The following is a 16,276-nucleotide window of genomic DNA, read 5'->3' on the forward strand; positions in this document are numbered from 1 at the left end:
TATAGCTCGAGCTGGCCTTAAATTCTTGAACTTCTTATTTCAGTCTTAGAGTGCTGGGATGACAGGTATGTGTGCATCACCACAGGCTGCTTCAAATACTTGTCTTCTCTTCTTTTGGGACACCAACCTGTTTTTCTTTATCTTTTTTGTGGCGGTACAGGGGTTTTCAAACTCACAAACTATTTTCTTGAACCATGATCTTTCCAATCTCAGCCTCCCAAGTACCTAGGATTACGGGCGTGACCCACCAGCCTGGGCTCTTTCTATTCTTTAAAAGTGTCTTTCACTTTGTATATCATTGGTATTTAATTTACACTTCTAGTTCGCTGATTTTTTTCTTTTTTTCTGTGTCTAATTGTTCTTCTAATTCTAATCAGCATTAAAAAAAAACCTTTCAGTAATGTTTTCAACCTTACAAGTTCCATATGTACTTTTTTTCTTTTTTTGGTGGTACTAAGTTTGAACTCAGGGCCTCACGCTTGCTAGGCAGGTATTCTACAACCTTTTTTTTGTGTTAGGTATTTTCAAGGTAGAGTCTCATGAACTATTTGCCTGGACTGGCTTCGGACTGCAATCCTCCTGATATCTGCCTCCTGAGTAGCTAAGATTATAGGTGTGAGGCACCAGCACCTGGCTCCACTTGGACCTTTAAAAATGAACCTGACTCTCATGTTGCATCAGATGTGTGTTCTCCTATATTTTATATTTATGACAGCTATTTTAAATGTCCTGTCCACTGACCATTACTTATTTCTCCTGGATGTGCTTCTGTCAACTGCTTCTTCTCTTGGCCATAAGCCACACTGTTTCTTTGGATGCTGTGTGAGTTCAGATGAGAGACACTGTGGCTTGAGTATCCTTTGATCTAGGGCTATTAGTTCCACTATTAAAACAGCACCCTTATGAGAGTTCTACCTGCTGCCCATGTGTTACATGTTTCTACCCTGGCTGGTGGGAACCTGACTATTCCCAGCCCTCCATAAAGTTCAAGATTTGTTCTCTAAACTGCTTTCCAGGGCTTCCTTTCCTGCGTAAGGAAGATTCTTTTCACTTATGTGAAATCACAACTAAGCAAAGGGTTCAAAGAGGCTCCCTAATGATTTCTGGAGCACTATCCTCTCCAGTACTTTTCCCCGCAAATGCTAACTCTCTTCGTTTTAGTAGTGTTTGGTACCTTCACTGAAGAGCAACCTGGAAATTGCTACCAGGCAGTAGGCTGGGCAATCACAAGGCTCACCTCGATGCGTGTGTCTTCCTTACACCAGGGACCACAAATCTGTGCTTGTCCTAAGTCCAAATTTTTGCATCATTAGCCATGACATAGAATCAACCTAGTTGCCCATCAACAGATGAATGGAAGAAGAAAATGTGGTGGTATATGTACACAATAAAATAGTCTTAGACAAAGAATGAAATCCTATCATTTGCAGCAATATCAATGTAACACACAAGGACATTATGTAAAATGAAACAAGTCAGTCACAGAAATACAAACGCCACATACAGAAGATGTGTAAATCATCCAAAGATAATCTCAAGGAAGTAGAGAACAGAATGGTGGTTACTAGAGCCTGGAGATTTGTGAAGGTACAAGAGTGGACAGAAGATGACTAAGGAGTCTAGGATACAGTTGCCCAGGAGAAATAACTTCTAATGTTCAGAAAACAGTAAAGTGACTGTGGTTGGCAATGAGTGAGTAATTAAAAATAAGTAACAGAGAGGATTTTGATGATCCCAACACAGAGAAATGAATCAGAGGTAACAGACATTCCACTTACCCTGATCTGACCATTGCACATTGTATACATGTATTGAAATGCCACACTGTACACCACAAATATATATGATTACTATGTGACAATTAAAAACACGTAAATTAGAAAAATTATCTCACATATATTGTACGGTTTCTAGCTGTTTAAGGCAGGTAAGTTAATCTGATTGTGACTCCACAGCAGAAATCTCACTCAAAGAAACATATCTGCTATTTCAAACTGACTATTTTTCTCTGGCATTTCATATACAGTCAACACAACTTCATAGGATCAGCCTATCATACTCTTCGTATCATCAAGACTACTCCTTGGTATGAAGTCTGAGACTTAATAGTCACCATTTTCTTTTGTAAGCATTCTCAAGTATTGACTGGGTTGTCCTTTCTGGATGAGATCTTTGACTCACTCACTACGGTAGCTTTTCTTCTGTTTAGTACCTGTGATTTCTCACTGAATGCTCCTGCACTACCTCCAGCAGTAATAACATTTTCACTTTGAAAAGTCAGGAGATGCAATGAATTATGTCTTCTGGGAGAAAGCTTTTCATCTTTTATAAACATTCTCTCCTTTCTGAAGTCTGTTTAGTGACTCCTGACTCCCTAGTTAGCTTTGTCAGCCATCACTGCCTCAATATGGATCTCTTCTGTATATATCCTCAGAACGGTTAGCTGGATACTGGATAGCATCTTTGCACACTCACTGCACTCATGTGGCTTCCATGATTTCTCTGATGTATCATGAGCTGCGGCTTCCTGTTGAAGGTAACCCCACATTCACTGCACCCATAGTATTTATCTCCTGTGTGAATTCTCTGATGCCTCATTAGGTGTGACTTCCTAGTGAAAGATTTCCTACATTCTCCACACTTATAGGGCCTCTCTCCTGTATGAATTCTCTGGTGGATGATGAGCTGTGCCTTCTCAAAGAAAGCTTTTGTGCAATCACTGCATGCGTAAGTTTTCTCTCCTGTGTGGTTTCTCTGATGCTTAATAAGTTGCACCTTCTGAACAAAGGCTTTCCCACACTCACTGCATTCATAGGGTTTCTCTCCTGTGTGAATCCTCTGATGCCTAAGAAGCTGCGGTTTCCAAGCAAAAGCTTTCCTACATTCACTACATTCAAAAGGCTTTTCTCCAGTATGAGTCCTCTGATGATGAATGAGACTCGACTTCTCACTGAAGGTTTTCTCACATTCACTACATTTGTAGGGTTTTTCACCTGTATGCGTCCTCTGATGTGATATCAAGCTTGACTTCTGGGAGAAGGCCTTTCCACATTCACTACACTGATAAGGTTTCTCCCCAGTGTGAGTCCTCTGATGTGTTAAGAGCTGTGACTTCCCAAAGAAGGTTTTGCCACACTCGACACATCCATAGGGTTTCTCCCCTAAGTGACTTTTTTGATGTCTTACTAGCTCTGACTTCTTGAAGAAGGCTTCCTCACAATCGCTGCATTGATACTTCTTCTCTCCTGTGTGGGTCATCTGATGTTTAATAAGCTGTGGCTTTCTGATGAAGGCTTCACCACATTCACTGCATCCATAGGGTTTCTCTCCTGTGTGAATCCTCTGATGCCTAATGAGGAGCGAATTCCTGCTGAAGGCTTTTTTACACTCACCACATGCATAAGGTTTCTTCCCTGTATGAGACCTCTGATGCGTAATGAGCTGTGACTTCCAAAAGAAAGCTTTTCCACAGTCGCTACATTTATAGGGCTTCTCTCCTGTATGTGTTCTTTGATGTGTGATGAGCTTTAATTTCTGGGAGAAAGCTTTCCCACAGTCACTGCAGCCATAGGGTTTCTCTATTGTATGAATTAGCTGATGTCTTTTAAGCTGTGACTTCCTGCTGAAGGCTTTACCACATTCACTGCAGTTATAGGGCTTCTCTCCAGTATGAGTTCTTCGATGGAGAACCAGCAATGACTTCCTGCTAAAAGCCTTCTGACACTCATCACACCCATAAGGCTTTTCTCCCGAGTGAGTCCTTCGGTGAAGAGTGAGCAGTGACTTCTGTGAGAAGGCTTTTCCACACTCATTACACTGGTATGGCTTTTCTCCTGTGTGAGTTCTCTGGTGTGTAGTAAGCTGTGACTTCTTGTTAAAAACTTTGCCACATTCCATGCATAAATAGACTCCCATGTGTGGTGTATGATTTGTAATGACCCCTGACTCTTTGCTGCTAGTTTTTCTATGTTTATTGCAATCATAGTATTTTATTTCACCATAGGTTTTGTCAGGTTTTAAACAGAACAATAATTTCCTGTTGAGTTCATCAAATTTCTTTCTTCCATAGTCATTTTTTGAAAAAAGAACATCAAAAGGATGTTTCACACTTCCTTCACCTGTGCCACATTCATGGAGTCTCATTCCTAAATTAACAAAGTTCATGCTTGAGTTAAATATTTTGCTAAGAAAGTTATGTCCGTGGCCTCTCTCCACATGTTTAAGCTTGTCTTGATTATCTTCATGCCATAGTTTGGAATCATTGTCTGGCCAGACTTCTAAAAAGGAAAAAAATAATAACACTGTAATTTCTTCAGTGATTATGCTCATGAGTAAAGCTTCTGCAGTGGAGTCTACAGTCTGGGAAGTGGGTAGCCCCAAATAATATCTACTTATCAGGCATTGAAAATTTTTTGGTTTTGGGTTTTGGGTATGTAGCCCAAGCTGGTCTCATTTTTTTTTCAGTACTGGGGATTGAACTCAGGGCCTCACATTTGCTGGGCAGATGCTCTAACACTTGAGTCAGCCCTTTTTTTGCATTGGTTATTTATTTATTTTGGTGGCACTGGAGTTTGAACTCAGGGCTTCATGCTTGCTAGGCAGGTACTCTATTCCTGGAGCCACTCTCCAGCCTTTTTTTTTTTTTTTTTTGAGGTAGGTTCTCAAGAACTATTTGCCCAGGGCTGGCTTTGAACTGATTCTCCTGATCTCTGCCTCCCAAGTAGCTAGGATTACAGGTGTGAGCCAACAGCAACCAGCTTGTGTTGGTTATTTTTTGTTGGTTTTCTTGATACTGGGGTTTGAACTCAGGGCCTCACACTTGCTAGACAGGAGTGCTACTGATTGAGCCACACCTCCAGCCTGGTGTGTTGGTTATTCCTGAGAATGGATCTCACTTTATGACAGGGCTGGCCTGGACTACAGGCTTCATATTTGTGCTTCTCCATATAGCCTAGGTGACAGAGGCATGCCACTGCACGCAGACATTGGTTGAGATGAGGTCCTACAAACATTATTTGCCTGTGCTGGCCTTGAGCTGCAATCCTCCTGATCTCTTTCTCTTGAGTAACTAGCATTACAAGCTTGAGCCACCATACTCAAGGCTGGCCTTGAGCTTGAAATCCTACTACCTCATATTCCTGAGTGCTGGGATTACAGGTGTGCACTGCCACATCTGGCTTGGGCATTGAAAATTTAACAGAAATGAAAACAGATTTTTTTAATTACAGATGTTAAAAATAAGCAATAAATGCAGTTTTCTACTATATCTAAAGAACTGTGTTAGTTGCAAGATTATGGAAGAGAGGTAACTATCCAACTATCAGAAAACCTCACAATTTAGTAAAAAATGAGAATAACAAGTACACAAGAGAGCAAGATTAGTGTACAAATACTGGACATTGTGCAGAGTATATGTGGGCTATTGCTTTTATACATGAAAGATGAGAAACATTGATTTTCTGTACTATGAGTTCTGTGCATACCATCTGGACCTAGTTTTTCCACCTTGTAAGTATAATTATTTCAGAATTCCAAACATGACCATTCATTGGATATTGGTTTCCTTTTTTTTTTAAAGACAGAGTTTCTGTGGCCCAGGCTGGCCTTAACTTCCTGAGTGGTGGAATTATAGGCATTTACTGAATATTTTAAAGTGATCTTTTAAAGGTTTGTTTAGTTTTTGGTAACTTTTTTGTAAACTAGCAATTGTGAGGTAATATTCTCAGGAAGCACTCTGCAAAATGAATGATTTAGCAAGGTCTCAATTATTAACTATTCTTTTTCTGAGTGATAACTTTTTTGGGGGGGAGAGGTCTCATTTAATTCTCAGAATTTCAGAGGCAAAACATACTAGAGCTGCTGACATGGAGGAGAATGAAATGGGTGCTGCATGTTTTGTGCATAGTGAGTGATGATTCAGTTCATTCAGGGGAAGGACAATGGAAAGAAGTGTAGAGATTAAAAGCAAAAGGTACATGCAGACACAGAAAAAGAGACTCCACTTGAACAGCAAACAGCAGGTTGTTTTATGAAATATGAGAGCAAGGAAAAATAGTAATTTTAAAATAACAATTAAGGACTGGAGGTGTGGCTTAAGTGGTAGAGTACCTAGTTTGAAGAATTGAAGCCCGGAGTTCAAGCCCCAGACCCACCAATCAATCAATCAATCAATAACAAATAAGTTAAATGTTATTTAATAATTCATGATTCTAAACAAAAATAACAATGTTTGTATATAGACTTAAAGATTTATATATATATATATATATATATATATATATATATATATATATATATATATAAAATTGTATCAAAATATCTGAGAGAAAAACACCTTGTCATTCTGGAACATAGGTGGACTGCCCTTGGTGTTGCACAGGGACACATGTTTATTACCACTGTTTCTGCCACACTCTGGCATGTATGACCCTCATTTCATCCTGTTTCTTCAAAATGATATTCCTACTTCAGTCCAGATTCTAATTCTAGCCTCTAAATAGCATCCAGTAATTGTAACAAAATGCAATCAGGCCTTTTTCATCCCTGTGCTTGAAAACTTTGATAAACTCAAAGTTTGTCATGGCATGTAGTTGCTTGTATGACTTGGTTTCTTCCAACCTCTTATACTTGTGATCCTAGCTACTCAGAAGGTGAACATCATGGTTCTGTGTTAGCCTGGGAAAAAGTTCATGAGACCCCATCTCAACCAATAAAAGCTAGGCATGGAGGCTCACACCCTATTAGTCCAGCTATAAGAGAAGCGTAAGTAGGAGTCTTAACTGTCCAGGCCAGGCTCGGCATAAATGTGAAACCCTATTTGAAAAATACCTAAAAGCAAAAGGGCTGGGGGCATGGCTCAAGAGCTAAAGCACCTGACCAACAAGTATAAGGCCCTGGAGTTCAAACCCAGTACCCTCTCCCCGCAACAAAGCATCTTCTGTCTGAAAACATGCATTTATAATTCCTTATGTTTGGCATGCTATCCCCAATTTTCAACACACCTGTTTCATTCAACCCTAAACATCAGTGTGATAGCATACTAACAAATCCTGATTATTTCCTTCATTTTACTTATCAAATAGGCAATCATCTTGCTTCTGTCTCTCCAAGTGGAGTGTACACTCCATTGCACAACACATAACAAGTCCCTAAAAAAGTAGGATTGATACTGTCCATTGACTGAATTTCTAAAGCAGTTCCTTTGTGTACCATTAATCTCGATTGTTAACTTTGCACTTTAACACAAATACTTCATGTTCAAACACTGAATTATTGAATATTTTATAGTTTTGTCTTTTTTTTTTTTTTGGTACTGGGGCTTGAACTCAGGTCCTACAACTTGAACCACTCCACCATCCCTTTTTTGTGCAGGGTTTTTTTGAGATAGGGTCTCACAAACTATTTGCCTGGCTAGCTTTAAATAGCGATCCTCCTGATCTCTGCCTCCTGAGTAGCTAGGATTACAGGCGTGAGCCACCAGCCCCCATCTTGTCTTTTCTTCTGAATTAATCTGTGCTCCTAAAGGTTATCTCATGACTTTTATTTCCTTTCATGTCCTCTCATTCCATCAAATAGTGGTATTTCTAAATTAGTGGGGGACATAAAAATCTATCTTCACACTCTTCCAAACTATATAAATTCCGACCTACTAAATCATGGACATCTGTAATTACCATATTTTCCAATGTAGGCTGGTACACATGCTTAGATGGAAAAATTTCTATTGAATAGATACCTGGTAAATAGGAAAGATTCTGCCTCACTTGGCTCCATAAAAACCTATTAAAGAAACATTCAACAACTATATACCACACATTCCATGGAGACAGAGATTAATAAGTTATGGATCATTCCTTCTAATCTTAGGACCTGACTGCCAAGGAATTCCAAATAATGTCTGATCAGGCCTTAGTCCCTATTCTATAGATGCTAAGTAGGTAGAGATTTCAGAAGAGGCTGAGAGTCAAGGAACTTTCATTGAGGGTGAAAAAAAACTGGAGAGTGTAAGTATCTTCAGTATCTAAGGGTCAAAGTGGAGAATGGGTAGCCTAACAAAAGGTTCAGATACAAAGAAAAATGTGTGGATGGCACTGAGGAAGAAACTTGTTCAAATGTAGTAAGCAAAGACTGTGAGTGCACAAAAAGAACTGCAGAAGAAAGATGTTGCCCTGTCATGACATTCTCCATCATAAATGGAGTTTAAATATCACATGGCAGTCACACAGACCACAAACCCACCAAAGGTTTGAGGGGATGAGTGAAAAGCTTTAGAGAGGCCAGACATCAAATGCTGTACAAAATGGCACAGAAAGCTGACTTCAGAGCTCTCAAAGAGGAAGTAAAGAGGAAGAAACTCTTTACTGTATTTAAGGTATTAGGTTTTGATTCTATATCCATGGGTTTGCCTTCTACTCTAAGTTTAGAACAAAGGTGTCAATTTAGAGGAAGAAAAGTAGTAAGTCAGAAGAGTACTATATTAAAATAACTCAAAAGTTATCAGTATCACCTAAAAGAAGGGAATAGGGAAGATAAATTATTAAGGAAGAGGACAGAAACCTGCCTCTACAGTTGAACCGGGGCAGGTAAGAACACAGTAAACTAATGAAGTTAGGAAGAACTACTTTATACAAGAAAGCAGGTCCTAAATGACTGGCTATCCATCTGTGCTACTGTATAGGTAAGAAGGGATTCATTTCATCATAAACTACATATAGAGAAGACATCCTGATGTGGAGACCAAAACATACACCATATTTATTAAATATGAAGAAGGCCAGGTGAGATGGCATCTGACTAATCTCAGCATTCAGGTTAGAGGCAGACAAATTGCAAGTTCTAGGTAAGCTTGGCCTACACCACCAGTTCAGGGCCAGCCTGGTCTACATAGTGAAATTCTGTCTCAAAAAAAAAAAAAATGGAAACAAAAATTTCCAAAGTGTCACCAAAAAATCTGAGATTTTAGGTTTCACAGTTTTCAATATACCTGATTATTTCTCACCTGAAAAGTTATGACTTAAGATTTCTTCATCCATGATCCATGGCTCTTCTTTGTGCAGTTTGAAAACTGTAGCAGGTTTGGTGATTTGATAACCTGTTAATTGGAAACAGAGGACTTGGGCCGATTGCTTGAGCTGAGACTCTTAAATATGAAGTCTTTTATTACAGAGGCTGAAAAAAAGTGACTATAACTCTTTAAACTTAGAGCAGGAATGGAGGAATCTTTTGACTTCTAAAACTTATATCCAAATAAGAAGATATTTCAGAGGCCTGGGTTACTGGGTATACACTAAATTACTGGAGAAAGTCTCACCCAGGAAGACAAGGCTGCTGTAGTTCTCCAACATCACATCTCTGTACAAGCTCTTCTGAGTAGGGTTAAGCAGCCGCCACTCCTCCCACGAGAAGTCCACAGCCACATCCTCAAACGATATCTGAAAAGCATAAACCCTGTTCAGTCTGAAGTGATTCTTGTGAGGCCTTGCTGAACATAGCCTCTCTCATCTATTTGTCGCTGGAAGACTCTATGATGTCCTCTGTAATCTCTGACTTCTGGCTTTTGTGCAGTGTACTCTCTGCTCACATGTGGGTGGCTTCACTGACTCACTTCCACTAGTTATAAGAGAATGTGTGTGTGTATCTCCACCCTTCCCCGCCCCCCAACACCCCCCCCTCCGACCAACCCTGCTTGCTAGGCAAACACTCAACCACTGAGCTATATATATCTCCAGCTGGAACTGAGGCTTTACAACCCTATGAGGACACATGGACAAGACCATCTGCCACTGTATCCTGGGATGCCTGCAGCCCTTCTGGACATCTTGATTTCTGTACCATGTGGGACTCTGAACCAGAACCAATAGGGAAAGCATCTATCAGGTTCCTAGACCACAGAAATCATGAAGTAAATGTTTCTTGTCTGTTACACAGCAATGGATAATTAATATGATATCCTAATCTTCTATTTTGCTTTGAAGGAGAAACAAAAATATTATTAAAATATTTATTATCGTGGCTGGGCACCAGTGGCTCACGTCCAGCTATTCAGGAGGCAGAGATCAGGAGGATCTTGGTTTGAACCCAGCCTGGAGAAATCGTTCATGAGACCCTATCCCAACACAAAATAGTGCTGGTGGAGTGGCTTAAGTGGTAGAGTGCCTGCTTGGCAAGTATGAGTTCCTGAGTTCAAACCCCAGTACCATCAAAACAAATTAAAAATATATGTATATATTTATTATTGTGAGTTGGGCATGGTGACCTACATCCAAGCTATTCAGGAGGCTGTTGTGGGAGAATTATGAGTTACATACAATGTAACTTGCAGGCTACATAGGAAGACTTTTTCTCAAAAATATTGCTATCAACTCATTCATCCATCTTCCCATCCAATGAATAAGAAGGTGGGAAAGGCTGTCTTTAAATGAGTGCAGTAGTTTTTAAAAAAGGTGTATCAGTATTTAAGAACAATTCTTAGATGAACAGGAATGCTCCAGGTAATGTAAGACTTTCAGCATGCCTGGCCTCTGCCCACTAAATGATACTTGTGTCTCAGCCACTGTCAAAAACCAAACCACATATACACAAATAAAACACTCTCTTCCCTTCAGCATGATTCTGATTCCAAGTCAGAAGTAGCTAGCTTTGTAGACATTTTCTAAAACACAAATACTGAGCAATTAAGGCTCCAGGAACTGTAACAGATGCTAGAAACACAAAGATGAAGAGGAAAAAGCTAATGTTCTCAATATGCTTCAGTCTTTCAGGCCAGAGGCCAATAAGGTGTTACAGGGCTATGACACTATTTAGCACAGGCTGACCTGAACTCACAATCCTGCTTCTACCTCCAAGCGCTGAGACTATAAGCATGCACTATTGTTGCACTTAAATACTGTTTTAAAGTATTTTAGTTGGAAAAGCATCCAGGCATCTGTCAGAATCAAATGCATAGTCTATCTACAGAAAGATATCCAAACACTTCCCACAAGTAGTTTCAAGAAAAATAAGTGCTAAGAAATCAGAATGCACACACAGAAAAAGCATAATGATCAAAATACATTAAAAATACAACAAAGTTAGCCAGCTGCTGGTGTTCACGCCTGTAATCCTAGCTACTGAGGAGGATCAAGGTGGAAGCCAGCCTGGGCAAATAGTTCATGAGACCCTACCTTGAATATTTCCAACACAAAAAAGCATTGATAGAGTCTCTCAACTGGTAGAGTGCCTGCTTAGCAAACAAGAAGCCCTGAGTTCAAACTCCAATATTTCCCCACACCAAAAAAAAGTTAAGAAAAAAACCAAAAACAAAAGGCCTTGGTATGACTCTATAATCTACTTTGTACTGCTTTTGACATCTTTTCTAAGTTTATATTTTCTCTTAATATTAAAATGTACTTGGACTTTTCATGTTTGTTGCAAGTGCATGTAAACCTCATCACATCCATCAAAAAACAAAACAAAAACAACAACAAAAAAACCCTGCTAAAGCATAAACACATAACTTACCTGTGACACAATCATCTTTTACTATACTCGAGAACCTGCTGTTTTGTGACTTGTCTTGGCTCTAGAGATAGGCCTCTGGTCAAAGGTCTGGAAACTAAGAACACATTCTCATTCTTGAAGCCTCTTTTTGCTTATCTCACAGGAACTGTCTTGAGACACCTGAGAGTGGTGGCCTGTGGATGCAGCAGAAATGTTATTTTAGATGATGTCATTAGTTTGGGGATATAAACCTTGGTTTTCTCTTGCTGGAAATGCAGATCTTTTAAAGCTCCAGACTAGATATTTAGTAGATGCAAATGAGGGCTGGTGGGCAAGAAACAGAATGGAACATGGGCTAATGGAACATGAGCCTGGCTGCATCTGGGCCATGTCCATATGATACTCTGCCTTTAACAGCCCTGGTTCCTATCCATTAATGCCAGATTGAAGCCACTCACCTTGCTGGGTTCAAGCAGACACTCCCAGGGGGAGCACTACTACAACAAACTGCTTTGCAGAGGCATCAAGAAATTCTGGAAATACAATAATGACTCACTCTTTCTGCAAGTGCAACTTGGCTGGAAATATGGCTCAGGTGGTACAGCACTTGCCTAAAATGCACAAGACCCTGGGTTTCACTCCTGGCACCACAAAAACAAATAAGCAAATAAATAAAATAAAATGAAACATTTCTAGCGAGAATGGTACACAGAAAATGGCTATTAGATCAAGATGCTGAATTAGCCTGATGTGACAGCTCACTACTCCCAAATCAGTCCTGACGAAAGGAAAACATGGATCAGAGAAACTAATAGTAAGAAAAAAAAAAAAAAAGCCCTCAGGGGAGATTCAGCCTGATTCAGCCTGTGGTGGAGTTTATGTTGGGTCTAGGGCTGAGTAGGACCTGGCTACAACCTACAGTAGGTGACACGCAGAGGGTGCAGCAAGACAGAGGTCTAAGGAAATTCTTTTTTTTTGTGGCACTGGGGTTTGAACTCAAAACTTCATGCTTAGTTAGGAAAGCACTCTACCACTTTAGCTACTCCGCCAAGCCCAGTTTTGTGTTTGTTGGTTATTTTTGAGAAAGAGGCTCTCAAACTATTTGCCTGGGCTGGCTTCAAACTATGATCCTTCTGATCTCTGCCTCCTAAAATAGCTAAGATCACAGGCATAAGCCACTGGTGCACCGCTAAGGAAATCTTTTACACTGCCTCTTTCTCAGCGCACACTGGGACAAATGCCATCTGCACTTTCCCTCAGAAATCAGCACTAATGGATTACTTTCTAATTGATAGACTGGGCCAGGCCACAGGTTTCCAAGGGTCACTTCAGTCAGATCAAAATCCCTGCTGAGTTAAAGAATCATGGAAACACTAAGGATTGCACAGCTGCCTTTGGGCATTAATCAATAGCTCCAGTACTCCAGGACTAGTCAGTGGCAACCTAGGGAAACCATTCTACCACCTGCTTCTCTCCAAGGGTCTCTAAGGGTCACAGAAGCTGCATGGAAGGAGGCAGGACATAGGTGGTCCGAGAGTTTCATAAAGTCTCCACTGGTAGCCCTGGCCTTTGACTTCCCTCTGCTTCATCTTACCAGAAGTTTCACAGATGAAGGTCTAGCTTTAGCTCTTCCCTAATGCATATCACCAGAGTATGTTGGAGGGCAACAGATACCTCTCAGGAACATGAACTCAGAGGCTTGTAAAGGCAAATGCAAACTAAAAAAGAAAACCCTAATCACAAACCCCCAAACAAAAAGGGAGAGACTCCACCTCACTGCTTTTCAAAGATCATTTAGAAACTAGTAATTATAAATCCTTTGAGATTTGTAAATTCTTTCATCTTTTCTCTTTTTTTTTTTTTTTGGTGGTTCTGGGGTTTAAACTAAGGACTTCACAATCTCAGTTTTCTTAACCTGAATTAAAGTCTTCCTCATAGAAATGCTATCCTCCAGGGCCTCCAATGACAGGCACTGTGTGTTCCCCAATGACTGATCTAGCAAAGCCCCAGTCCAGGACACTACAGTGACTGGCCTCCAGAATCACCCAACCAGTACTCCACAGACCTACAGAGAACTGGCTGTCTCTGACAACCTAATGCTTGCTGTCTCTCATTACCAAAGACCAAGGAACCCCAATCCCTTATCCCACAGGGCCCACAAGCATTCACCTCTTTAACACACCATTCTCTGCTCCAAGTTCATCCACCATTCAGGGACAGCTTCATGTGCTCTTCTGATCCTGAAAGGGCCTCCACTCTGCACAAACACTGATACCCTGAGCCCCTTCACTGACTCCAGCCACCACCCCCATTGTCCACCTAGAACCCCACCACTGCCACCAGTTAACTTACAACCAGAAACACAGTGCCCCAATCTCTGATAGCTCAATTACAGAATTCCCAAACACGGGCCTAGAGACTCACCAGCATGGACAATCTAGCAATTCACCAGCACCAAAATGGCAATCACTTAACTGGCAGATGAACAAATCCAGAACAAGGAAAAGACTTGATTCCAAAGGATGATGGGAGGGAATGTGTTTGGAGGGAGGCGGAAGGGACTGTTGCAACAGGGGAGAGGAACTAGAGCATAGGAAGAACACTGGAGCCCTGGGATGTGCAAGCACTTTAGCAAGGCAGAAAGGGTTTATCTTTTAATAGGAGTAAACAAGACAGAACCAGGTGTGGCCAAATGGGATGAAAAGGTGGGGCGATCAGAAAGCAAATCAGAAAATTTCTCTGGGGATTCTCAGGAGAGGCTGTACGTGGGCCAAGATTCAGGGAACTGGGATAAGGAAGGAAACTTTAAGAAGGTTTGGTGAACAAACTTTTTGTTTCCCACCACTGGGAAAGTAGTTCGTGTAATCATGGACGAGGCAAGGAATGAAAATGCGCAGAGGATCTGGGTTTCTCGTAGGTCAACAGGGAGGCATCCTCCAGACTTACCTGCCTTACAAGGAAAGGGGCTCTGCGGTAAGCCTCCTCCCGGAACCCAAACGCTGTTTTCCAGAGACAGAGAGCCCAAGAAGTATCCAACGTTACCACAACCCACAGGCCGAAAGGTAACGAAATCCACAATCCAACCGAGTCTGAAAATCGCCCAAACAGACCCGCACAAAAGCCTGCAAATCACTGAGCACCGGAGACCCAGTTACCCTGCAAGTAGATCGCACGCCCGCCCTGCTCCCCGGACGCGCCGACCAGCAAACCCACAAAACGATTCCCCAAAGGGCCCGCGGACGAATCGCCGGCCACCTCCTTCTCGGGCCTCGCAGACCCGGACGACAGAGACGCAGACGCTCCACTGTCTGACCCCCGAGTGCCCCCGAATTAATCAAGCCGTCACCACAGGTGGCCGCGCCGGTGCCCTCATCCTCCCTCCCCCGCCCACCGCGCTCCGCACACACGCAGGACCCCAGCCGGGCCACGCCTGAGCCGTAGGGCTGCCCGTGGGCCCCCGCACGCCCGGCTCTGAGCGATTCCCGGACACCCCCGCCCCGCCGCCTCGCCGCTCGTCCAGCTCTCTTGGCCTTACCGCATATCTCGCAGCACCAACGTTGACCCGGCCCATCAGCGGAAGTGTCCGGGAAGAACTACATTTCCCAGAGTCCCGCTCGCGGCTGGAAGCGAGCTTCCCAGAGGGCCGTGCTGCGCCTCTCGTGCCGACGGGCGGGGTTTCCGGTCGCAGAAGCGGGCGGCCTGACCTGTTTTACTCATCCCCATCCCCTTTCCTTAGGTCTCCTTCTTTCTCTACCCCTCTCTTTCTCCCTCTAACCTTCTCGCTCTCCCTCTAACACTCTCTCTCTCCCTCTAACATTCTCCCTCTTCCACTCCAGCACTACCAAAAAATAATACAAGTACATATAACGAAGTAGAAACCATTGCAAAACTATATAAACGGACACAATCACATCAGCAGAGTACAGGGAGAACATGAATAATCTCGATGGAGGCTGAAAATGAAGGAGGCACTGGACACTGTCCTGACTATCTACAGAGGTGTTTCTGTCTCACAGTTTTGGAGGGTCAAGGCATGGTACCTGCACTGGCTCAGTTCTGGTGAGGGCTCCGTGGAAGATGGAAATGGCAGAAGCACAGGTTGGGGTTAGCACATCTCAAGGAAGGAAGCAGAGAGAGACTGGGGTGTGGCCAGCTTCAAGCCTGTATGGCATGCTCTGGAGAGAAGTCCCAAGAGGTTGCATGAGAAACTGGCTGCGGAGTTCAGTGGGAAATCTCAAGTAGCTGAGATTACAGACATGGTCCACTGCACCCAGCCTAAGCGACATTCTAAATGAATGTTGTTGCTTTTTTCTTCTCGTGGTAATGGGGCTTGAACCCAGTGTCTCGCACATGCTAAGCAAGTGCTCTACCACTGAGTTAATACCTCCAGCCCTTTTCCATTTTATTTTGAGAAAGGCTCTCTCTATATTACCAGGCTGGCCTCGAACTTGCAATCCTCCTGCCTCAGCCTCCAAAGCAGCTGGGATTACAAACATGTATGACTATACCCTGCTGCTTGTTGATTTTTATAGTAGAAAATCGTTTGATACCCCCATATCTGGTTCTTCAGGCTCTTCAGATTGTGGGTGAGAAATGTTCTTTTGGTTTAACTTGAGTAAAATTGACTCTTGGATTTGAAGTGGACAACAAACTGTGGTAATGATTGTTAGGAAAAGGCTGGAAAGAAGAACAGAGCCAACGGAGTTGAATCACACTTTATTAGCAAGATAGAAGGGCTTCTGGCAATCTCCGGGGATGAGAGTGCAAGAGCGCACTGGGGTGGGGGGTAGGCTGCATT

The 16,276-nt window shown here is 42.2% G+C and overlaps 1 protein-coding gene across 1 annotated transcript; it reads right to left on the bottom strand.

Annotated features, from left to right (window-relative positions):
• Positions 1 to 1,405: 1,405 nt before the first annotated feature.
• Znf605 (zinc finger protein 605) lies at positions 1,406 to 14,998 on the bottom strand. The gene is given in 7 exon segments (XM_074060967.1): positions 1,406 to 2,493; positions 2,496 to 4,277; positions 8,999 to 9,091; positions 9,311 to 9,431; positions 11,500 to 11,672; positions 13,648 to 13,735; positions 14,425 to 14,998. Coding segments are annotated over 5 exon segments (2,130 nt in total). The 5' UTR covers positions 11,515 to 11,672; positions 13,648 to 13,735; positions 14,425 to 14,998; the 3' UTR covers positions 1,406 to 2,374.
• Positions 14,999 to 16,276: the final 1,278 nt, after the last annotated feature.

This window comes from Castor canadensis, chromosome 18 (genome assembly GCF_047511655.1).
Source record: "Castor canadensis chromosome 18, mCasCan1.hap1v2, whole genome shotgun sequence".
Lineage (NCBI taxonomy): Eukaryota > Metazoa > Chordata > Mammalia > Rodentia > Castoridae > Castor > Castor canadensis.